At 41.1% G+C, this 25,258-nt stretch overlaps 3 protein-coding genes across 4 annotated transcripts; 1 reads left to right on the plus strand and 2 right to left on the minus strand.

Moving 5' to 3' along the window:
- Positions 1–279: 279 nt before the first annotated feature.
- On the minus strand, positions 280–17,107 carry skic2 (SKI2 subunit of superkiller complex). Of its 2 annotated transcripts, none has more exons than XM_023401771.2 (29): positions 17,022–17,107; positions 16,518–16,636; positions 15,884–16,005; positions 15,485–15,602; positions 14,840–14,954; positions 14,671–14,745; positions 14,516–14,569; positions 14,244–14,404; positions 13,325–13,480; positions 12,956–13,101; positions 11,702–11,848; positions 11,530–11,614; positions 11,318–11,424; positions 11,036–11,182; positions 10,818–10,914; positions 10,516–10,728; positions 10,193–10,303; positions 9,944–10,055; positions 9,676–9,794; positions 8,673–8,804; positions 8,298–8,435; positions 8,107–8,211; positions 7,516–7,648; positions 7,117–7,243; positions 5,698–5,908; positions 4,656–4,766; positions 3,229–3,447; positions 2,484–2,624; positions 280–806 (listed from the first exon to the last, which is right to left on the minus strand). In XM_023401771.2, exons 1-29 carry the CDS (start codon positions 17,032–17,034, stop codon positions 606–608), a joined length of 3,735 nt encoding a protein of 1,244 aa, XP_023257539.1. In that variant the 5' UTR covers positions 17,035–17,107; the 3' UTR covers positions 280–605. The 2 variants fall into 2 exon arrangements, with proteins under 2 accessions (XP_023257539.1, XP_023257538.1); XM_023401770.2 differs by having other exon boundaries at positions 8,101–8,211.
- A 134-nt stretch (positions 17,108–17,241) lies between these two features.
- nelfe (negative elongation factor complex member E) lies at positions 17,242–22,090 on the plus strand. Its single transcript, XM_023401777.2, has 11 exons — positions 17,242–17,355; positions 17,650–17,735; positions 18,214–18,283; positions 18,852–18,997; positions 19,325–19,399; positions 19,738–19,775; positions 19,878–20,173; positions 20,375–20,519; positions 20,654–20,708; positions 21,543–21,645; positions 21,797–22,090. The coding sequence occupies exons 2-11, from the start codon at positions 17,661–17,663 to the stop codon at positions 21,868–21,870; spliced, it is 1,077 nt and encodes a 358-aa protein (XP_023257545.1). The 5' UTR covers positions 17,242–17,355; positions 17,650–17,660; the 3' UTR covers positions 21,871–22,090.
- A 335-nt stretch (positions 22,091–22,425) lies between these two features.
- zbtb12.2 (zinc finger and BTB domain containing 12, tandem duplicate 2) lies at positions 22,426–25,213 on the minus strand. Its single transcript, XM_023401780.2, has one exon. The coding sequence runs from the start codon at positions 25,137–25,139 to the stop codon at positions 24,108–24,110; it is 1,032 nt and encodes a 343-aa protein (XP_023257548.1). The 5' UTR covers positions 25,140–25,213; the 3' UTR covers positions 22,426–24,107.
- Between the last annotated feature and the right edge of the window lie 45 nt (positions 25,214–25,258).

Here is a 25,258-nt window from a genome sequence, read left to right on the forward strand (position 1 = left end):
CACTGAGCCGGAACGTCCCATTACTGAACCAACAGAGAGCCTGCCTCTGAATTAGATGGATTTCTTTCCTTGCGTGACATGTCACCACCTCAGTTTTTCCTCTCACGCATGTTGTCCTCGAATGATGCTTCTAGCAGAATTTTTTTTCTTTCTTTCTTGCAAAAGCAAAGCCAGGAGAACAGAGCAGTGATGATGAAGCATGCAACCAAACGTTTTCCTTTATGTCTTATAATTATAGTTTGTACAAATTTCTCAGGAAATAAAAGACATCATATCACATTTCTTTTTGGATACAGATTTTTATTACTGTACAATAAATTACAATCCAGATTTCATGTTCATTCCCTGTCTGTACTTTGGTCTTTTGATTAAAATCATTCCCTTCTTCATGGTCAGGAACTGTCATGTAAACATCAACATGTTTTGTAGGCACATACAGCACTTGTAAGCAGGAACATGTTAACTCGCACCATCTCTTTACCTCCCCCATACACGTCTATCTTTCTCGCACCTTTCACACAAAAGGAAACGCTCGGCTGCAGGCACCTCGGCATGATCTCACACTCGTCCTCATCCTCACCCTCCCTGCCTGTCTTCATCCCGTCTCAGTGGGTGTAGAGAGAGGCGGTGAAGACGATGTCCCTGCGGATGGCCAGGGAGGCCCTCTCCATCTTGCTCCCCAGGACGGAGTCTCCCACAATGCGGGCGGCCTGTCGCACCTCCTTCAGCACCTCGTCCAGGCGCTGGATGCAGCGGACCACCGTGCCCTCCTGGACGTCCGTGAGCAGGGCGATCTCTGCGAACGGCTGGCGATGGGACAGCAGGTGCAGAGGAAGGGGAGAAAGTGACACGGTGAGATGGCGTGTGCGATGCAACACAAGTGGGGAAAAGGGTTGTACATGAGGAGGAGACGTTCAAGTAGCACACAACCAGAAGGAAATATGAATTCTGTTGGAGAGATCTTGGGATGATTAACAGGATGTAGAAAAAGACAAAATGTGCTCCTGCTACACAAAACAACCGGTCTCATGCCAGAACCAGTCGTTCCATTTGTTCTTAAGTGGCATGAACAAGTAATTTAAGAGAATTTATGGCACTCACCAATTTTGTTTTACTCTGAATTTTCTCTGAGGTGCAAGAGGCTCGGTCCAAACACTTGTTTGATTTGAGAATTGTAATGCCTCAATCTGAATGACGTATTATACCAAAGTCAGCCAAAATGATTTTATACTTAACACAGACTTAATGTTAAATGAATGTACTGTTCATCATATTGTCATCAACGCTGCTGTGCTTACCAAATTATGAGAGTTTATGGTTTCTATTTGCACATTTCAGTGACTGTTGGGAATATTCTCTCACTCCATCAGCTCTCAGCTCAACAGTCTTTCTGCAGGTCGCCGTCCGGTATCATCCTCTGTTAAACTGTAACACCTGAGTGCGACATCGCCGACTGAGGGCTGTAATATTCCCTAGTCTAATATGACCGTCTCTCATACTAGTCATGAACCACTTCAGAAAGATGCTTTTCAGCCTCTAGCTTCATGTCAGGACACTCTTTATGTCTGTCACAGCACAGTGCTGCTCTGAAAATACGTCGCTGAAAGATGTATTATTAACATTTTACTAATTTTTCCAGGTCGTCTAACACAACTACTGACTGTGTTTCACTTATTCTTTTTGTCTGCTCATCTGCGAGAGCACGATTTGAAGCTCTGCAGTGTTTTACTCTTTTAGTCAAATTTAAGTGAATGAAACCAGCGCAGAAACAGAACAGGAAGCCGAATGTGGCGGTTTTATTACTGTCATAAATGGTAATGATGAAATCTCCCGAGCATGCACATCCTGATAAAAAGTGCCATCAGTGTCATGTCACGTGTTTGTCCAGTTAAGAGTTTGGTGAACTTAGGTTTAAGATAAGAATATGAAAAAAAATAATTGAATCATTTAATCATTAAAAAACATTTTTCCAGGTAAAAAAAAGTCAAAAATGAACTGTGTCCAGCCTCTTAAATGTGAATATTTGCTGGTTTTCCCTATGTGATAGTAAACCGAATATCTTTGGGGTTTGAACTGTTGGTTTAATAAACCCATTTAAATATGTCAACAGGAGCTTTGGGAAATTATGGGAGATGTTTTTTGTGATATTTTATCAACCAAACAATTAGACAATCAATCATTAGTTTCAGCCTTAATATTAAAAAAATATCTTTTGCATTTACATCTGGTACTTCATTAATAAGCTTTTCTGTTATGTGGATTCTGCCTGCATTGTTACAGGATCTGAATCTATGAGCAGAGCTGGACCTGAACAAACATGGTGTGTCCAAGCTCAAGACAAGCGTGGCTCCCCATGTTCATCTTGCCGAGGAAGGGGTTAATAAAATATAAAATATTCTGATAAAATATCCACACACAGTTTGCATGATCACACCAGGTGTAAATGGGGTCAAAATCAAATGCAACAAAGGGTTAAACCTCACCATGCCTCTGGCCCAGCAGTACACCACCTCTGTCAGACCAAACTTAAACTGGCCTACAAACTCCTCAGCTGTCTGTGGTATCCCACAATCCCTCTGCAGCTCTCCGATTCGCTGGGCCACTGTCAGCACCCGATCGATGCCCTGAAAGACCAAAAAAAGAGAGACAGAGAGAGAGAGAAGGGGGAACAGGTGGGAAACAGTAAGTTACGCCTGAAAGACAGAGATTTTACTTTTACAAGCCGCCTTTAAATGCATCACTCTAGCCTTTTAGTGTTAACAAGATGACCTTGTCATTTACGCTCAAAAAATCTGCTTCACAAACCGTGCCAGGATGTGTCTGCTCTTCTAGAACGGCAGGTCTTAGGACACAACCTGGGTCATCACTAATTTAAGCCCTCATAAAGCACTTTCGTGTATCAGGGCCGGTTCAAACACACACTGACACAGCGAAGGCGTATTCGTCAGAGACAGTCCACACGAGTGAATTAATAAGTGAGCAAGTGACTGGGATGAGTTAGGTGAAGTGCCCTTGTTGTCCTTTCTGCAGGGCGGGGATGTATACATCAAATCTCTACAATGTAATACAATGTGAGAGTGTGTGTGTGTGTGTGTGTGTGTGAGTCACTGATGGAGGAGGCGAAGTCTGTACAGTTAGTACTCAAACATCATGTTCGCTGTCACTATAATCTTTTTTTTTTTTTTTTTTTCATACAATACAAGCAAGAAAACTGCAGCTTGTCCTCACCTCCTGCAGTGTGTTGGTAATGTGCGGCTCCACCTGTGTGTTCTGTGTGAAGATCAAACAGGACAGCAGGGCGGCGCTCTCTTCGGGCGCCAGCGGGCTCAGGACGTTCTCGAACAGCAGCTCGGTCAGCAGCAGCTCGTGGCTGCTGATCTGACAGGCTACACGTCCTTTCAGCTGCACCGCCCCGCTGCTGTCGACGTACTGGAGGGACTGAAGAACCTGGAGGAAAACAAGCGGGGGGAATAAAGTTCTTTAAAAGTCTTTGTTCAGGACCAGTCGAGCTGGGATCAGCACGTGGCTGAACCTTCATTTGGTTAAAAGGAAACTGAAATGCTACTTCATTCCTCTTTGAAATGTGTATGTTAAAGGAAAAAAGCTTTCATCAATAATATCATATCCCTTCTGCCTCAGCTTCTTGCTCTGCTTCACTCACGTGGACAAAAAAAACTAACATTTCTGTCACAAAATATGGTCAAGTTACAATAACTTTTACCTTTGGAGTCAGTATTACAGGTTCAGAGTAATACTGATGATCTAGGACACGGTTTCTCAGTATTTTTATGGCCTAAAATTCTTATAAAGCCTAGCAACTGTTAATTAGTTTGTAGCCATGCTAATGGGCTCTAGTGATGGCAATGTTGGTATATTGGTCAGTTCACCAACTAAAATATCTACTACTGGTTAATTTGCCATGAAATTTTGCACAGTCATTCATAATTCCCAGACGATGAACCCTGCTGACTTTGGTGATCCTCCGACTTTTCCTCCAGTGCCTCCAGCAGGTTGACAATGATGGTTTTTGGTGAAACATCTTGGCTGTTGATATACTACCATGAAATTGAATTCAGACATTCCTGTGCCCCTCAGGATGAATTGTAATCATTTTACCATCATCCACCAGCACCATCATCAGGTCAAACTTTCTATTTGTCCAATACGATGGTTTATAATCAAATACCTGGAAAACGGATGAGTCCCATCATCGTGAAGTGTAATTTCTCCTATTTTGTGCTATAAGCAAATGTTAGCATGCTACACTATGATGTGACCATGGTAAACATGATACCTGCTAAACATCAGCATGTTAACATTGACATTAGCATTTAGCTCAAACCACCTCTGTGCCTAGCTACAAGCATAGCTGGAAACTCTTTGTCTTGTTTACAAATACATTAAAGAAATATTTAAACATCCATATCAAATTTCCAGAAACTGATTAAGTGGAAAATTTGTTAAATAGGTGATCAACAATTTTGAAAATGTATTGTTAATTTAAGTTGTTTATGAAAAATGCCAAATATTCAGTAGTTCTAGCTCTGCTGATCGACTGAAAGATTTATCCAGCTCTAGAAGTGACCTTATTTTGAAAAATAAAAGCGCCCTGACAGAAACAGGTCAGGACAGCGAGTCAAACATCTGATCCAAACCTTGATCCTCTGGTGGTATTCAGGCAGCAGAGACAGAGACTGGTCCGACACCAGGAACAGGAGCCTGTCCAGCTCCTCCTGCACACTCATCCTCTCCTTAACCCGAGCAAACTGAAAACACACACACAGACACACACACACACACACACACACACACAGTGATCACTTAACTTGAGTATACAACAGCAGCACTGCGGCGCTTGACCTGATTTCAGAGCGGTGCTGCATAGTGACGGGGAGGAAAATGCTTCCTATTGTATTCTCATTGACAGCACAGAGTAGTCTCTGAGTGAATACAATACATAAACCCACTGAGGCCAATTACTGTATACTAACAGCTTGAACTGTAGAGCCTACTGCATTAACCACCGCTTTCCAATACCCACAGTGCTTCACACAAGGAAGTGTGAATCTGCAACGATGAGAGGAGACAGTGATACTGCAAGTAAAAGCTTATCTTGCAAAGTAATGAGAGAGCTTGCGTGAGTGCGTGTGTGTGTGAGTGTTAGTGTGCGTGTGTGTGTGTGAGATGGCTCAAGTGACATGCTGTGCCTGTGAGACAGTGATGAGCGGCAGCTATGGGCCTATATGGGTAATTATAGAAACGGGCGGCTCCGATTCTTGCATCTTATCTCCTAATGGAGGCTGCCAGGAAGACAGGATGCACAACACAAAAGCAGAAATGTTGTGGCGGAGTTTGATGTTATTATTGTGAAACTAGAGGAGAAATGATGGATGGATAAAAGGAAACCGAGGCTGGAATGAAAAGGGAGAAATGAGGGGAGGCATCACAAGGGGGCCAATTGTAACGCAAGTGTCTTATGTAAGGGTATGATGTTAATTAGCTGCATAAATATGCGATCGCAGCACAAAGGAATTGGAGTCTTTATTAACAAACAGTGAAATGGAACACTTCCCTTATTATTCATCTGCACAGTGCGTCTCAAAAATATAAATAACTCCTCTGGGAAATGAAAAGAGCGTTTTTTCTTCAAGGACTGCCTCAGTGATTAAACACATCAACACACACACCAACACACACCTGCTCTGCGAAAGTGGGCGTGTGTATGCAGTTGAAGTCTTTGAGGCTCTCCTGCAGCACACGGAGCCTCATGGCGCCCTCCACCACATCCACGCTCTTCAGCTGGAGGTCGTTCACGGGGTCGAGCGTCGCTATGCCGGTGGGGTTGGCCTCGGCCAATCGCAGGAGCTCCTGGGTCGCCGTGGAGATGGCTTGGCCGGGAGGGTCGTGCCTAAAGGGCAAGATGGAGCGATGAAGGCAGTGAGAAGGCGAGCAGGGAAGATGACCTCCTTTTTAACTGTGACAGTTTTGAGTTAAAGTATTGTGTTCTACATAATGGACAAGAAACTGTGGTAATAAAAGCATGAACGCGGACCTGGATACACATTGTTGTAAAACTTAATTATGTCCAGAAGATGGTCCTAACAGGGTTCTAGTGTGTGAAACACCCTAAGACAATCTCACAGGTGAATTACTATAGCTGTGTGTTTGTCTACATAGACGATACTATTCATAGATTTATATACATGGATAAATACTTTATTAATCCCAAATAAAATGTAAGTAAACCAGCATCTTAGAATACACTGGTGCAGTACACATGATACAAACCAGTGGAAACCGAACAAATGAAGTAGCGACAACCAAATCAATTAAAAGGCAAAATAACTACTAACGAGCAGACTAACGAGACTAACTGGTACACTAATGACAAGCAGATGAGACATGTCAAGCCAATCTGATTAGATGTGAGCTGTGCATGCATGTAGAGAAGGCAATGTGCAAATGGGCGTCACGCAAATTTAAATAAATACTTTATACTGTATATCAGAGCAGGCCTACAGTTTGTCAGCCACTCGGTCCAAGTAGCTGTAAAATAACACCACACAATATCATGTGAAAAAGCAAGTAAATGTTCAAGTTGTAAAAATGTGTTTTTTATAATTAGTTGAAGTGCACTTGCACCTTTTTTTTGGTTTATTGTATGAATTTATTTCGTGATGTGTGAGTGTGTAAGAACCGGCTTGTTGAATTAAAGACTAAAAGGTGCCCTGTGACGTTTTGTTTGCGTGTTTACATGTTGAATGCGTTTCCATTTTACTTCCTCCACTTCAAGCCCAGCATTGTTTACATGGCTGGTTACAAGCTCGCAGTTCTTCTTCTTCCCTGCCTTTGTTTATGCGTACCATATCTTTATTGCCATTTTACTGCCACCAACTGTCGGTGAGCAGAACAGCAACGGTAGGATGTGGATCAGGCCGTACACATGCACGTACGTCCTCATGCACAAGCTACAACATTGCAAGTGGTCAGAAACTCCACAGTTAAAAACTCCACTGTTAGATAATGCTTCTATCATATACAGTGGAGTAGCATTCTGGTTTTAAGGAGGTAATCAGAGTTCCCCTGAGAACTCATACGACGCACATTCACACACACCTGAATCGTGGTTGTTGTCTCTTGTTGTAGTTGTCGATGATCCTGTCAGGAATCACTTTGAGGGTTTTCATTGTGATGGCAGAAATGTCCTGAAACTTCAGCTTCTGTACTGTGTGGCTGCAAGAGCCTGAAAAAAGAAAAACAAGAAAAAATGTTTTTTAATCAAATTCTGTTGCTGCTCAAACTGCAAATTGCTCTGTGAAAGCATCAAAAAAATATGTGTGGGCGGTTTTAGAGAATGTGTGGGGAAGGCTGTGGATAGAAATGAAATTCTGTGTTAATGAGAGGAAACCAGAATGCGTGTGTTTGTGTGTGCATGTGTGTTTGTCTGTGGGTGTGTGTGTGTGTGTGTGTGTGTGTGTGTGTAGAAGTGCAGAAATGTGCAGTCCGTCAACTCACCTTCAGGTATGAAGAGAGCTGTGTTGTAGAGGTGGGGGAAGGCAGTGTTGTTTCCTTTTCCGTCTCCTTCTTCATTTCCTTTCTCACAGATGATCAGAGAAGTGAATGTGCGATTCACAGAGTCACTGGACACCTGGCACGGAGACAAGATGGGACGGATGAGTCAAAAAGACGAGTTGTGGAGTCGAGGGAATACAACAATCGTACAATGTTCACACATGAACAACAATGAATTTTTAGTGCTGTTGTCCTGGGTTTTACCCAAACCTGGCCTTTCTTTATTCTGTGTGAGTTTTCTCAACGTGTAAGTTTTCACTCCCTGGTGAATGCTGGCATTGGCTGCTGAAAGGGAGTTACATAATTAAATAAAGGTTAAATTAAAACCACTAACGGCTAAAATGTCTGAATTAACTACAGTGTCTCTGTTTGTTTAGCTGAAGACAGTAAATTCATTTGAAATATTCCTGTACAAAATAAATAAACTCTGTATCCCAGGTTTGGGTTTGGCACTACAGGTGACATATTTTCACTTAGCAGGATTTTGGATGTCTTCATCTGCTGCTACTGTTTCAGAAAAACACTCACACTTACCTGCAGGATGACACCCAGGGCGTTGAGATGCTGTTTGTTGTTAACCACCACAACCCGACCCACAGACAGAGCTTTCAGCCCGTTCACAGACTCCAGAATAGCACGCTGGAAGCAGAGGAAATGTAGTCGATAAACAAGCAGCTGATTAAAAGCTGTTTAGAGTTTGCGCCCAACCGTGTGTGCTTGTGTACCTGGAGGGATTCGGTGGTGGTTCGTAGCTCCGTCACTGTGTGGTAGTAAGGCATCAGGTCGGACAGCTGGCCCTCCGTGTCCAGAGGAGGCAGACAGGACAGCGCCTGCTTCAGCTGGCCGATCCTCTTCTCCTGAGCCTGGAGCGGGAGGAAGAGGAGGAGGAAGAAGAGGAAAGGAAACAGGAAGCTTTTATAAACACATTTGTCAGTTGTCATGAGTCGGAAGAGGTGTGACAGAGATGAGCGAAGAGGAGAAGGCACAGGAAGAGAGGCTGTAGCTGTGGCAAAAAAAAAAATCTTGCTTTTTATTCCTTATTTTCTAGTTTTAGTCCTTTTTAACTGCAGCGTTACAGTTCAGTGTTTGGTGTATGTTACCTGAGTGTCTCTGTGGCTTTCAGAGAAGCTCCTTCTCATCATGTCGGTCACACGGAGGGCTTCGACTCGCAGCAGGTTGAGGATCATAGTGTAGGTCAGTCTGAACTGGGACTGGAGGATGGTAGGCTTACCCTGCGCCAGACAAAGAACATGATGCCAACGATTTACCAATATGTTTCCATTATAGGTTTTTTTCTTACTCCTTTCCGTTTTCTTTCCTCTGCCTTTCTTTAATTTCTCAGTTTACCGGTATAACACAGAGGTACACAGGTTTTTAGTGCAGGACTTCACATCAGTGAAGGAAACCTGAACAAAATCGATCTTGTGCAAAAATCCAATTTAAAGACCAAAACCAACGACACATTAGTCTTTCTGAGTTCCCTCCCCTGTCTATGGCAAAGCTATAACAAGCTTTGGATACACAGGCAATATTTGTTAGTAAGATAAATTCATAAATTCATTGTTGTCTTGGCAAATATTGAAATAAAGGAGCATTTTTCATATATTTTTTCCTGCTGGTCTTCAAAGCTAAAAAAAAGAAAAAAGAAAATCAATTTCATATTCGTCTGCCAATCTACACCCAGTCTTTGGAAAAGCTTATGTATGTAAAGAAACTGCTAAAAATATCATTGCAAACAGCTAAACTAACTTCACATTAGCTGAAGAAGAGAGGATGCTGCTCTTTGTACATTTTGCAGAGAGGATAAAACTCCCATCGGAGGCAAATGAGGTTTATTTCTGTTGAGGAGCACATTGAAATCGAGATGCTCCTCTCCAAACTGCCGCAGAGGGAGAACGAGTTAAAATAGCCCACTCAACTGTGTAATTAAATGTTAAATAACCCAGCATGCAACACTGTCCTTGAAATAAACAGGAGGCAGAGCGCTACTTTGGGATATTTATATCTAGAAATGATGACCAGGAGATTTGATGCCAAACCGACCGGTTTATAAACTCATGTGTTACAGTCATTCTGGGGACCGAAACATGAAGGGGGCCTCACCAGCATCATGACATGCAGATCTGCCATCTCATGAACGCCCGCTTTACACAGAATAATGACGGTGCCTGTGGCGTCCAGCCCTCTCCTCCCCGCTCTGCCCGCCATCTGAATATATTCACCTGAAAGTACAGTTCAGGAACATAAAAGAGATATCAGAATACTGTTGTTTCCCTCAGCTCCGATTCATCCTCAGAGATGAAAGAGCATAATAAATGTGGGCTCAGATGAAAGGCAGGAAAGACGCAGACAGGGACAGGGAGCACCAAACCTGGCAGCAGATTTCTGAAGCCGGTGCCGTCGTGCTTTCTGATGCTGTCGAACACCACAGTCCTGGCGGGCATATTCACTCCCATTGCAAAAGTCTCGGTGGCAAACAGCACCTGGGAGATGAAGCGAAGATGCAGAAGAACAGTTTTTAAACCTCTGGGCCAACATGTGCGTACAGATTGAAGCTTGAAGCGGCGGATCGACAGGTTTGCAATAAAACCAGTCATTTTAGCGCACTGCTTCTCGTTACCTTTACGAGCCCTCGCGAGAAGAGCATCTCGATGACCTCCTTCAGTATCGGCAGGATCCCGCTGTGATGGACTGCTATTCCCCGCTTCAACAGGTCCCTCATCTGCAGGATCTAAACACAAGATTCTGAAATTTTAATCTCACATATTGTGGTTGATTTATTTTTTGTTAAGGCTGAATTAAGGCTAAACTACATATTCGTACATCTGACCGCCCTAATCTCAAAGTAGGAGCTTGACAGAATAGTGAAAAAATAAATTCATCATCACTTGAGGACGCCGCCTTTTTTTTTTAATTTTAAGGGCTAAGCCGAGCGTTCTTTACCTGAGGCAGCTGTCGGTCTCCTCCCCGGAGGCGACTCAGGCTCTTCTGGAAGAAGGAGTGGATCTCGGCCTTCTCTATGGACGAGGTCAGGTCCATGGACTCCAGCGAGCGGGCGTTCTCGTCGCAGCGCGTCCGAGAGAAGGTGAACGCAACCACCGGGGTCTGATGCCGCTGGGACAGGAAGTGCAGGAGGCTGAGCCACACCGCTCGGTCCTGGGGATGATAGGAAGACACGCAAAGGATGTTGTTAAGAGAAAAATCAACCAGCGGTGAGGGGACAGAAAAGAACGGACAGGAGTTACCTGACTAGCTGAAGTGTTGTGAGAAGTGCTTTTTGTGCCGAATGATTGTGCATGTTTGCTGGTTCGCTCCTTCTTCGCATCAACAGCTGCATAGTACCTGAACAAACAACACACACTCCCTTTATGACAAACAGCTTCAAAGTTTTTCTCTGTGCTCTGTGAAAATAATAACCAGCTACTGAAGTACCACAAAGCTGCGGATGAGAGAAAAGCTGTACCCTTTAGTCAGGAAGTTGCCTGCAGCATCCACCAGCAGGAACATCTCTTTCTGAGTCTTGGTGCTGTTTCCTGTGTACAGATTATGCTCCAAAGGCACAGGTCTCTTCATTGTGCTGATCACGTAAATATGCCTCTTCTTAATACGACTGGAGACGAGAGTTTGAGAGGGAAGAATGAGAAATGTTCAAAGAATACAAAAATACAATTAATAATAAAAAATAAAAAAATACAATTGTTGTGCCTCACAAATGGTTTTTAAACACTCAGTGTTTTGCACTTACCCGATCCATTCGCTAAACTCCAGGGCATTTGGCACTGTGGCGCTAAGTAGAATGATACTGACGTGATCGGGAAGCATAATCAAAACCTCCTCCCACACAACTCCTCTCTGAGGAAAACAAAGGGAGGGCGAAAAAGGAGAGGAAAACTGTTATTCTTGACTTCAACAGTAAATCAGATCACTGAGGAAAAACAGCGGGGACTTGTCCCTGACCTCGGCATCATTGATGTAGTGAACCTCGTCAAAGATCACCCACTCCAAGTCTCTGATGACCTCTGATCCGTTGTACAGCATAGACCTGAGAGAGGAGAGAAGGAGCAAAGACTCTAGAAGCTCATCCATCTTTGTTAAAAACACGACTCTAATATTTGTTCCATATCTGTACCTGAGGATCTCAGTGGTCATGATGAGACATGAGGATTCAGGACTGAGCTGGACGTCGCCCGTCAGGAGTCCAACGTCACCGAAGGTGTTCTTAAAGTCTCTGAACTTCTGATTGGACAGAGCTTTAATAGGGGATGTGTAGATGGTCCTATCAGAGGACACAATGAGGAGATTCAGAATATGATATGAAAAACTACAACATTACTAACTTATATAAAATACATTTGCAACTATCAAGTTAAAACATTACATTTCTAATTAGTCAATTATCAAGGTTTTGGGATATGTTAAACGATTACACGCTGCTCTGAAACAAGCTGTGGACACAACAGTAAGTTTGCACAGAAGTCCTTGCATTTTACAGTTGGTGTCTGCCAATGATCACATACAAGATCACAAGGAACATGACCCACTAACATAAAGTTAGTGACGTGTGCTTCAAAAACAAACCGGCAATTACCTTGCATCGCCATAGGTGTCGCCCAAGATAACGAAAAACTGAGAAATTTGAGATTGCTACTTTAAGTTAACATAGCAAACATGGCGGCAAACAGTTGCTTTGTTACACCTCCACTTCCAGTAAATATGAAAGCAACATATGATTTTTTTGAAGCTTTATTCCCCATGAATGGAAGTACAGTTTACTCTCCTTTAGTCTTTAGCCTTTTTCTTTTTTTTTTTTTTTTGGTCCATATTTGAAATGTGACCAAGCAAAAAAATTTGACAGGCATTTTATCTCTCCAAATGTTTGTGTTGGAGTATCTGTACTGTTTTGTGATGTTGGTTTTTTAAAATCTTTACTGCTAATCAGTCAGCCATTATGCTAGCTGTCTGAGGCTAATATGTTGCTAACAAAATTTAAATTAACTGTTAATTTACTGTTGGGCTAACCATTTGATGTTTTATTACACGTAAAAATAAAACACTAAACATACTAAACATGCATATGTGTATGTAGTACACTAATTACTGCGTTGTACATTCTATGGGGACCTGAGGGATAATGTAACTTATTTGACCGTTAGCTATCTGACAGTTTGTTAATCCAGTTTTCATTTTTACATTATCTTTGGTCTGACTCTTGTTTACCTTATCTCATCATGTTCTCATTGAATTCTTATATTTTATCCAGTATATTTTTTTTCACACTTTCACACTGCTTCTCAGTGCAATGTTCATCAGCTCAGTGCATAGCTGCTCACCTACATGCATAGGTGAGTGTATAAAAAATTAATTTGCACCAACAAATACACACCTTGTCATGTGTTTCTGTGAGAGCGCGATGGCGTACTCGGCCACCACTGTTTTGCCAGCTGATGTGTGCGCAGCTACAAACACAGAGTCGTGAGCCTCCAGCCTCAGCACAGCCTGTTTCTGGAAAACATCCAGCTCAAACGGCCACTGGAGCAGAGGGAGGCAAAGGAACGGATCACTGGCTGCTCAGCCACCAAGCTAAACGATTTTCATGTAATGATTCATCACACATACACAGAAGCACAGAGAGACAACAAATAAACGAGGAGGTGGGAGGGAAGTGTGATGTTTGGTGATGCACAGTATATAAACAGAGGCACGAACAGACATCATGTCATATTTTTAACTGGATGATTACTAGAACACCCACCTTGAAAGCTGGGTTGGGGATGCGTTTATAGAAATCATCACAAGGTGAAGTTATGTTAACAGGGATGGCCCATTTCTTTTTATCCTCTGGGTTCTCTTTTGGCTTTGATTTCTCATCTGTTCCTTTCTCTGTTGGAGTGGAGGATGACACAGCATCCTGAAGACAGAGGAAGAAAACCAGCTCTCAGTGCTGTTAATGTTTGGCAAAAGACAACAACATACTTGGAATTAAGGAAAAATACAAAATATTATTGATAATGATCGTTGAAAACAGACACATGAGACCTAACCCATTATAACTGACATATTTCTCTGTTACACATCTGTCAGTGATTCCTGTCATTCAAATACCCGACAACACACATTTATTCCACACATACTGATAAAACAAAGAATTTCAAATAAATAGTAGAGCACTGGATTATAAGTTAGTAAATCTGGACACTGTGAACACCTTTATATTTATAATCAACACACACAGTTTCTAGGCAGAACCCTGTATTAACACGATGATTAGCACCTGTATTAGCATCAATGACCTAATGTTACCATTGCGATCAATTTCATCACACAGCACAACTAAGACGGGCCTGACAGCGGATCATTTTTCAATCCTTTCACACAAAATGCTTTTAACTGCCAAATCTTTTAAAATTCACAAATCCTTTTCTTTCTTTCTTTCTTTCTTTCTTTTAAATTCAATCACCAGTTAAATGTCTCATGCGAAAGCTGATATATTTAAGTTCAAAACCGAGCACTTTACTACATTTCTACAGTGATAAAACAGTTTACATTACATTTCAAATCTAAATAAGAGAAAAAAGAAATTAGACCATTCACAGTTGGAGATTTAAATGTTGATCATGATTTTAAGGTGAAGAAATGTCCTTTACCAGATTTTCTAAAAACAATTGAAATACCTTGATGCCCAGGTCTTCAAGGCTGTTTGTTCTGGGTAATTTGGGAGCTTCTTCACCTCCTTTGACTTCCTCCTTCTCCTCTGCCTCAGGTTGTAAGTTAATGTCATCAAATGCGGACAGGAGGGACATGAGGTTGACCTCTGGGTTTGACATTTTGGCATCTTGAAGTTACAAATAAAAAAAATTAAAAAAAAGGAAATTATTAAGTATTTCTCTTTAGGAGGGTTTTGTTTTTGTTTTGTTTTTTTGCGCAGGACAACTTGATATCTAACCTTTGTCAGTGAAGTCCATCCCAGCTTTGAGACCAGGTGGGACTCTGAGCAAACCTGTGAAAGAAAAGTAAGAAATACTGCCATGAAGAGCTGAAATAACAACAAACGTTTTCAATATCATTTTATGACAATGCAAATCAAAATTTTAAAATCACCATTCACAAAGTCGATGTCTTCCTCCAGGTCAGATTTCTTCTTGATTTGCTCCAGTGTAAGCTCCTCCATTCCTCCTGTGAAGATCATTGTCATAACAAATAATATTGTAAGATAATAAGGCCACGATGAAAACTCCTCATAAATCGTTACTAAAGGAATCCATCTCACCAGGGAGGAAGGGGTAGTTGGTGTTGCTTCCTCGGAGGCTCTCTGAAGGAGGCCCGGGTTGGCGTTGTAATGACAGTGAGTTCTTTGCTGAGAGGCCGGTGTTCTCAAGTAGAACCTAAAGGTGAGTTACAGACAGAACAGAGCCACAGTAGCTTAATTAACCTCTACTGAAAGTAACACAATGGGCTCTTTCTGTTGAACTAATACAGAAAGACAAAATAAAAAGACAATTTAATTGCTGTAACTGGTTTTAAAACAGGATAACATTATGGCTATAACTGCAGATTATTTTCTTAATTAAATGATTAATTGTTTGGTGTATGAAATATTAGAAAGTAGTCAATAATGCCCATCACAATTTTCAAAAACGTACATTTACATTGTCCAAAACCCAAAGATATTCACTATACTAACATGGAGAACAAAGAAAAGCAGCAACCAGCAAATTTTCACATTTGAGAAGCTCAAACAAGTAAATTTTCATAATTTTTGCTTCAAAAATGTCATAGGATTACTCAATTATCAAAAATGTTGCTGATAAATATTCTGTTATAGACTAATCATTTCAACTCAAGATGAACAATTAAAACAATTAAAATAATAACAGTACAATGGGAAGAAAGGGCCAACATATTTGTGAGATACCTCTGTGAAGTCCAGCAGCATCCCTGTGGTCGGATCTCTGACCACAGAGAGACTTGAGTGAAGCGGAGACGGAGTGCAGTTGAGTAGAGAGCCGACATTACACTCTCTCTTAGTCACTCTGTTGAAGAAAACAACACAGCAGTTACATCTTCCTCAGATGTATGTGGTTAATAATTCAGTTCGATAATTACAATGTCTTTTTATTATGTCTTTTTAATTTTTGATCTGTATACCGACTATCCTGATTAGACAATATTTTAGAGTTTTCAAAAACGGCAGGTACACAAAAGTTTAAAAGTTACACTCTCTTTATTATTCAATAGAAATCGATAAATAAGTTATTTAGCTATTATTGGCTTTTTCACCAGCAATAACAAGATAATCAACAGGCATATATACTTGAGAAACTTCTGGAAGGCAAAGTCTGTGTCGTGTATAGGAAGCCAGTCGGGGTCCCGTAAAAACTGTTTTTCTACTTCTGTCTCCAGGTTCAGGCTGGTTGGAGGAAGCCCATGGGGGAGCTGTGGAAGGGAAGATTAGATCAGACATTCACTAACTGAAAGTAACCTCATGAGCCAGCATTCAAAGAGACATACTATGCAACCAAAACATCAGTTCAGTTCCTTAATTGTATGTAATTCCCATCTGGTTTCCCAAGTGACTACTGTCAATCAACTACTAAAGGTAAAATGCAAGAAATTGTTTTATTTATTTAAATGTGACTGAAACAGAAGCATTTAAAGAATATATCTTGTCAACGCAGGTGGACAAATGTGCATCTGTGATTAAGCGTTATAATCAGGTCTGAACTTGCAAACACATATTTATTTATAACCGCAAAAACACAGATAGACATTAGTTATTTTAATGATAAAATCATAATTTCATGCAACAGAGCAAAGCTCCACCAGGTTACACAAAACTGGCAGGCACATTTACTCAAGTACAATGTTGATTCTATTTCTGTGAGACTTCACGGTTTTACACTGCAAATGCGTAAATGTACACAGTCATCCTCCTGCTCCACACTGACCGTGCTGGATGGAGGTAGAGGTTGGCCGGGCAGGGAGTGTGTGATCAGCTCAAACCTGCCAGAGCATCCCATCTCCAGAAGGGACAGCGGCAGGTCCATGGGGCCCGCAGGGGGCACATCTGCATAAAACAAGACAAAGAGTATGAATGGACTAAAAAAACACAATAAAGCTAGTCCACCTCCATGCAAGCAGGGTGCAGCTAGGAAGATGCGCCCTACGATCTCTAGTGCTAACTTGACTCTTTATTAGTCTGTATGAGTTCGAGAAAAAATGGCATATAGATATAATTAAAGCCACCGGTTAATTAGTTAAATATTAAATCTTCAGGTAATGAGGCTGAGTGCAGCACTGATTGACAGAAGTCTGGCTAAACTGTTAGCCACATCATCATCACACAAGTTACACCAGCGAGCCATGGTAGCAAGATAAAACGCCTCTCCGTTAAATATATATATATATAAATATTGTAGGATCTGACTTGATATTAATAAAACACAACTTACTTATTCTGTCCATGTCCCCACTCGCAGCTAGAAGCTAAAAGTTGCCACTAACTGTGGAAACTGTTGTCGCCTCGGAAGTTGCCAAGTGACAAGCGGAAGTTGCTAGCAAGAAAACAGAAAAACAGAAAAATAAGAATCAAACTGTAGATGTGTCACTTTTTTTTTTTTTTTTACAACGCTGTCTAAAATATGTAATTAATTGTTAAACTCCAAATGGATACTGCTTTCTGTAATTTATATTTTGCAAAAAAGCCAAACGTCAGCAGCAGCTGCAACGTCATATTTACGCGTCAGTGTTTTTGTTGAAGTCGGCGCACAGCACCATTTGAGTTTGGTAAGTGAATTAATTAAGTACAAGCTAAAAACTGTTAGATAAAGTGGTTTTAACAGTCTGCATATGGTTTATTATTCTGACAGGCTGGTAGTTTACTTTTTGTGTGGTCTGAATTGGCAACATTTGTATTCTTATGGAAGCAGAACATTTGCTCTCTGGCTAGCGACCTAATTAGCTTATCTGGGCTAGCAGCGGTGGACGAGCTGAAAGTAAATAAACGAAATTATTCATGTTTATTCATGTTACATAAACTGTGTTCGTTTCCAGCTGTTAATGCAGTTGTCTGTATTATAGCGGTTGCCACCATGGTGGTGTTTCCAAGTTCACTGACGGAGGAAGAGGAGGCCCTGCAAAAGAAATATGCTAAACTAAAGAAAAAGGTAAAATATTGAAAAACATGAAAACATTTAAGACTTGGCATTTTAAATAAAGACGTGAATATGTAATATTCAAACGTTTGTTTTAATGGCATGTGTTGAATTCTCCGCCATGGAGTGTGTGACTCAGAAGTCAAAGTCAATTTATTTTTATTTATTCATTCATTTAGTCATTTATAGATCATATTTGAAAACAAAAAAAGTAGCACTTTAGAAATCCTAACTGGTGCCAGTCCATGCAGATAAAAGATAAAAAAATCATAATAAAATTAAATCAATTCTGTACTTGACTGGCGAGATGAGGCTGACGGCTGATTCTTACATTGAGAAGAAACGAAAGTAGAATCTGCAAGTCTTTAATGGACAGGGAAGAATTTCGTAAGTGATATAAGATGGAAGAAGCCCAATGAAATAAGTATTTAATGGTTTCTTTGTGTTCTTTTTTTTTTTTTTAATTGTTGTTGTTTAACTGTCTTTTCAGAAAAAGGCACTGCTTGCCTTGAAGAAGCAGAGTTCAACCAACCAGACAAACCAGAGTGGCTTGAAACGGAGTAAGTGCCTTTGACTGAATTTAGAATAATTTGTCTTCTTCAACATTTGTCTAAACTAAAATACATTTTTGTATTAACTCGCCATCAGCATTCTCATTTGAATTTTTCCCCAGCGTCCCTAGTGTGTACACCCAGTTGGCAGTTTATTATGCATTAGTATTAGCTAGGTCTAAACTGGCACCTGAGTCAATGATTTAATTGATTAATTTATTGAATCACTTTATTTTATATAATGTATACAGTGACACCTGTTGAGACTCTGATCTTTTGTTCAAATATATCCTGTTCACAAGAATTAAAAAAGCAAACGAAAACATAGTGACAAGAGGAAACACAATAATGAATGAATGAATCATAAATGTTCAAGCCATAAATAATAACAACTGGACAAAAATATACATGTGACTTGGCTGCATATTTGTATATTTATTCAGTCACATTAAAGTAATCAAAACAGCATTTATTTAGTTGATTGCTCATTAACTACCTTAATCTGCTTAAAACTGGGTATACATGGTATACAGAACATCTTGCACACACATTTATGTTACACTTTTCTTCATCACAGCATTGTCGGACCAGCCCGTTGTTGACACTGCAACAGCAACAGAGCAAGCAAAGATGCTTATCAAGTCAGGTGCCATCAGTGCCATCAAATCAGAGAACAAGAACTCAGGTTTTAAACGCTCTCGAATGCTGGAGATTAAACTCAAGGTAGGATTGTCATTGAATATACTACATGGCCCATAACAAGATAATTTCTGGTGTTTGCAGGTGAGGGACATATAATCAGATAGTGGAATAACGTGGGCACATGGCTATCAATTGATATGTTATTGTGGAATCTATATGCTTGGCAGACACATAATTTTTTTGAAAAACACTCAGGGAAACAAAGTAGTTACATTGTGACAGTGAACCTGTGAGGAGAAGGCACCACAGCACTAAGCTCACTGTTAGTTTGGTTGGTTATTGAACTTCTTTTTCCCCGCTTTGTTTTGGTCATTCACTTGTTTAATTGTTGCTCTTTATCCGGCACAGGACCCTGAGAAAGGCCCAATTCCTGCTTTCTTACCATTCCAAAGGAGCGTCTCTACAGATGAAGAACAACCTGAGGTTTAGTGGAGATTTAACATGATATAACATGACCACTTTGTTGCAACCGGTGTTTCCTTTTCAAATTGTATCATTTCTTCAAATTTAGAATATTGATTAATTATATCGTAAAAGCACCAATACAGAATTTACATGTTGCTGTGGCAGATAATTGCAATTGCTAAAAAGACATATATGCCACATTAAGCACATCTTCAGATCAAAACATCAGGTGATCAGTGATGTTCAAAAATGACATATACAGGTTGAGGAAAAATTTGTAACGCTCTGTGTTGTACTCGGGCAGAAAACCATAGGTACGGCTTATTCTGATGTTCTCATATTTGTGCTTCCTCTAGTCTGGGAAGAGAGCCCAGAGGAAATCTCTGTATGAGAGGTAATGTCCAATAATCACGATTGAATGAGCGAAACAACCAGTTTAATACACCGTCAGTGAGTATCTGTGAATGTAACATTATTTCCCTGTGTGCCTCTGCAGCTTTGTCAGTTCAAGCGACCGATACCGGGATGAGGACGACGGAGGCAGCATGTCATCCAGCCGCGACATGGACAGAGAGAGAGAGCGAGAACGAGAAAGAGACCGCGACCGAGAGCTGGACAGGGAGCGGGACAGAGACAGAGAGAGAGACCGGGAAAGGGATAGAGACAGAGGCAGGGAAAGAGAAAGAGAACGAGATCGGGACCGAGAAAGAGACAGAGACCGGAGCAGAGAAAGAGATCGAGACCGGGAAAGAGAAAGGGAACGGGACAGAGACAGAGATGGACCATTTAGACGTAAGCCAGCATTTTTTCTTGTCATACAAGGATATTATACAATTATGCAACAGGGAGTCCATCATAGGGAAGGCAGAGATGCAGATTTCTCTACAAATAGTACCATCAGCTGACAAGAATGCATTGCAGAGCCAAGTCATAATGTGGGTGTAGTGTGGTGGTGGTTGTCAAAAGATCTGTCTCCCATGTGCTTATCCTCAGGGTCAGACTCGTACCCAGAGCGGAGAGGAGTGCGAAAGGGGAATACAGTATATGTTTACGGCTCTGGGCTTGTCGAGGACAGCCTGCGCTCTGCCTTCTCTCAACATGGAAACATCATCGACCTCTCCATGGACAACCCACGCAAGTATGGACCCATTATACAAAGCTGTGTGCACATATACTTCATTTCTGTCTGCTGTTCTGATAAGAAACAGCAATAAAACAATTGTGATTACACAACGTACTATTCTCTCCTATGTTTCCTATTTCTCTTTCTAGTTGTGCGTTTATCACGTTTGAGAAGATGGAGTCTGCGGACCAGGCTGTAGCTGAGGTAGGTACTAATCAATATCAGAAAAACTGACAATAATACATATAGTCTTCTTCCTCTATAAATAATATTGCATCATCCAAAACAAAGCAACAAACAAATAAGAGGGATTCATCAAAGAAGTTCAAAACAGAATATACATGTAATTCAGAGCAGAGCAGGCAGCCAGCTGACCATTAAAACAATGAAATAATAATTAGAAAAAAAAAAAAGTATGTGTTAAAGCATTGAGTATGTCGGCATAAAATTTACAGAAGTAGCACAGTACATTTGCACAGATATTCAATTTTATTTCTGTCAGGGAAGCCTAAATATCAGGTTTAAGTTTTTAGATAGAATTTTAGCTAGGTATGATATTAGGAGATTGCCAAATATATATAAATAAATAAATGACTGATCAAAATAGTAAATATAAGTTTACAATGTAAAATAAGGTTTGTGGCATGTGAGATAATTTACTGAAGTTCTATAACATTAGTATTCTAATGTTGATATTACGATGGTTAATTAGTAATTACACAGTTGTGATCTTAGTTCCTCAGGACACTGAATTAAAATTTTGTGTCTGAATAAAAAGAAAGAACCCCTATACGACTATTGTCATTATTGTACTATAATTAATTTAAAGTGTTTTGTCAAACTATTTTCCCACAGTTGAGAATTAACTTTCATACTCAAGTAAATTTTTACTGTTAATTTAATATGTCTAAAAAATCAATTAATAATGAAATCTAGCCATTCTTTTAGTTTACTAGAAGACACTTGGTACTTGTGGTCCTGCTCATGTAGACTTCATACAAAGTAGACCTTGTTTTTTTTTTTTTTTTAATCTCACAGCTGAATGGAAGCACCGTGGGAGACATTCACATCAAAGTCAGCATCGCCAGGAAGCAGCCCATGCTGGATGCTGCCACCGGCAAATCTGTGTGGGCGTCACTGGGTAAACACATCACTGTTATTGTTTGTTTAGACACTGATCAGACTCTGTGTGTATGTGTGTGTGTGTGTGTGTGTGTGTGTGTGTGTGTGTGTGTGTGTGTGTGTCTGCACAGCATGGATTAACCTTCACCACTGTCTCTCTTCTTCCACAGCTGTGCAGAACAGCACTAAAGGCTCCTACAGGGACAAGAGGAACCAAGTCGTGTACAGTGAAGATTTCCTCTGAAGGAGAAGAATGTTTTTGCATTTTTGCATAGAGCTTTTCATGTTTTTGTTTTAATCAACTGTTGCCTGGCTGCAGAAGGTGTCTGTTTTGCAGGATAAATACAAATCCTCTGTTGTCTTTTATTTCACATGATTGGTATGTGATGCTGTGTGTGAATTTTGTTCATGAAACTAGAGATACTGTTTTGTGGAGCTTAATAAACAGTATCCATACATTGTTATGTTGGCTGAGATTTCCAATCGTTTTGAATTGACAAGACACGGTCAAAGTGGGAATAATATCCATTATGATGTAGATAAATACGATTACATTGTAGTCAAAACCTAAATAATGCAGTTGCAAGAGTCCAGACCAATTCTCACACCATGTCAGATACTCGCAGCTCCTCTAACTACTACAATAACCACAGGCATTATGGGTACAGTAAAGTATTGCAATCAGAATAGGCTGGGTGGAAGTGCTTCAGGTAAACTTTGACAACAGGTCATGTGGGTAAATGCACACCAAAATTAGTCAATGCTCAGCGATTTGTTTGACAAAAGGATGACTGCAGAGTAGGTTCCAACATTTTTAAGGTATGTTTAACACAAGTGTCAGGTACAGTCAAATACATACACACCTGGTGGCAATCTGCAAGTCAGAAACACCTGAGTTCATCACAAACAGTGAACTCTCTGAAAAAATTCACAGTATTCTTAATTTATTTACCTCTTAGAGAGAGTTAGAGATGTTATGTCCCAAAACTGTTGAAATGTCTAAATAACCCACTTAAAAGACGAGGACGAAACGAATGCCCTATATTCATTCACTCACCACTGAACAATTAAACAAACATACAGACCTCAGAGTTATCTTTACCTTTCTCACTTGTTAATGATATCAGATTGTAGATTGACATTGGGTGGTGTATGTATTCTCTATATTTCTGACAGTTATAGTTAACTTTGAAGATTAAGATTTTAAAAACCCATAATGAGCATATAAAATACACTGCATCATTATACTGCAGATTAAACCACCAAACAGTACATAGAATAGCACAGACCAACTCCATCTAGACCAGTAAAATGCTGCTCACATGTTAAAGCATCAGTAATAGTTATTCAGTTGTATAATAAATATAGTAATAATTTTACACTTTCAATTAAAATTTTCTAATATGTCACATTGGATCTTCAAATGTTTTACACATTTTAGCCACATCTTGCTCTGTGATTCATTAAGGGCCCTGCATGCCTTCACAGGTGCTTTCAATTACCCTGGTAAATTACACCAAACTATGTATGATGCACTGTAATCCATGTACAAATAACAATGATGGTGTAAGCTGTGCTGCGCTCTCACAGGTGCAACACAAACGAAGCAGTCTGCTGACAACATCACAGCTTTGATAGCGGGTATAATCAGGCTACATAAGTAAAAGCACCTGCGTGGGTGGACGGTGGCTGTGTGTGTGTGTGTGTGTGTGTGTGTGTGTGTGGGTGGGGGGGGGCTTTAATTTGCGTCCATGTCAGGAAATTATACATGTGAGCAATGTTCACATCGAGCAGAGAAGAGGCTTTTGAATTATTTTATTTACACTCGTTTATATGATCTTTTCTTTGAAATGTGGCCAGGCATTGCACTCAACGTGTACTACATGTATTCAAGTTTAAGATTACAGTCTTCAGTCAAACTAATCAAACTATTCTAACAGACATTAAACTCAATAGGCCTTTGTCATAGCAGATATTTTGACATGGCAAAGGAGGAAAAGCCACAGGTGGAAATAATAAAATCAATGACGGCTGAATTCCATTTGGCTTGTTCAGTTTCAGGGTTCAATTATGGTTCATGTGCTGGCTCAGTGTTGTGAGCCATGGTCGAGACACTTGACTAGAACAGAGCAATCGTTAGTGTTATTAGTAACACCTGTACTTTTTCTATTATGACAAGTCAAACTGTCTGGTGTGAAAAAGGTTTGGCTCGGTGAACACGGGTCGTGGACTGTTAAATCTCAGTCATTTTTACATATATCCATCACTTAGTATGCATATTCTTATGCAACTTTGAAAAATATTTCATGTGACAGGGCTTTTATTTTCACAGTCTGAGATTTTTTAAAAGGCCTCATAGTCAGTTTTCAACAGTGAGTGAGGAGATCATTCCCACAGAATGATCTCCTCACTCTACAGCACTTTCCGAAATTCGCTGTCGAGCCTGAGCAGCTTTAGTTTAGACACTTTGCGGTCTTTGGCCTATGACACTTGTTCAGTAACCAAACATTCCTGTTCTTCCTCTCTTATCCTTCCAGCAGCTCCTCTCGCTCTCTCAATCTCCTCCTGCTCATGCAGGGAGTTCTGCCCCGTGGTTTTCCCGTGTTGCTCCTTCAGGTGGCGTCGTAAGGCGGGCTTGTGGGCAAAGCGGGCATGGCAGTAGGCGCAGTGGTGCGGGCGCTCGCCACTGTGGAGGTTCATGTGGTCTATCAGTGTGGATTTTTGAGTAAAAGTCTTATAGCACAGGGGGCACTGGTGGGTTTTGCCGGCGCCCCGGTGCACGGCCATGTGTCGGGTGAGGTTGGCGGAGTGGTGGAAGTGTTTGCCACAGCAGGGGCAGGCGTACAGTAAGTGAGTGGAGCGGGAGTGGACAGCTAGCGAGTGGGCTGAGGGGAAAGTCATGCCGCAGTGCTCACAGATTACAGGTCCTGCTACGCTTGAAGTGGACCCGACAACTGCGACGGATTCGTCCCCTCCCTCATTTGTTCCAACAGTTGCCATCCCTGAACTCCCCTCGCCGGCACCACAACTAGATTCCTCCAGGGAATACTGGTTCAAACTGTTGGCTGCCATTGGCGAACCCTTTTCTCCCTGAGCTTCACCCATGCTGAAGTCTAACCCCGGGAGTTCGAGTGACACGTAACTTCCTGTCTTCAACCCTTCTTGGCTGTAGTCCAACCCGATACCCCCACCCAATCCAGCGGTTGTTAGGTACCACAAATCCGGGTGGTGAGCCAAGCCTGAGGATCTTTTCTCCTGAGATGACACCCACCTTCTCCTTTTGAAACCCCTCCCCCTGCCTCTCCCTCTGCCCCGGCCAATTTTATGCTCAGACAGCCTTCTGAAAGCGCGGAGCCCCTCCACTGAAAGTCCTCCAGTGCTGAGATCTTCTGTTTGATTCAAGTCAAATTCACTGCCTTCTCCTCTGATCACGACACCTTCTGTCTCTGGGTAAGAAGCATCTGGAGGTGCATCAGAGGGAGCGCCTTTCTCCTCCTCCCTGTCTCTGTTCATCTGCTCCTCTTCGGAAATGTACACTCTGAACACATCGTAGTCCTCCTGTCTGGTTTCTTCCTCATCTGATCCATTAACCTATAACAGAGTTGAAGACTGAGTCAGCTATCAACTAAAGA

This window comes from Seriola lalandi, unplaced genomic scaffold, assembly GCF_002814215.2.
Source record: "Seriola lalandi dorsalis isolate HSWRI2012SDOR001 ecotype SW California unplaced genomic scaffold, Sedor1 jcf7180002053753, whole genome shotgun sequence".
In the NCBI taxonomy this organism is placed as follows: domain Eukaryota; kingdom Metazoa; phylum Chordata; class Actinopteri; order Carangiformes; family Carangidae; genus Seriola; species Seriola lalandi.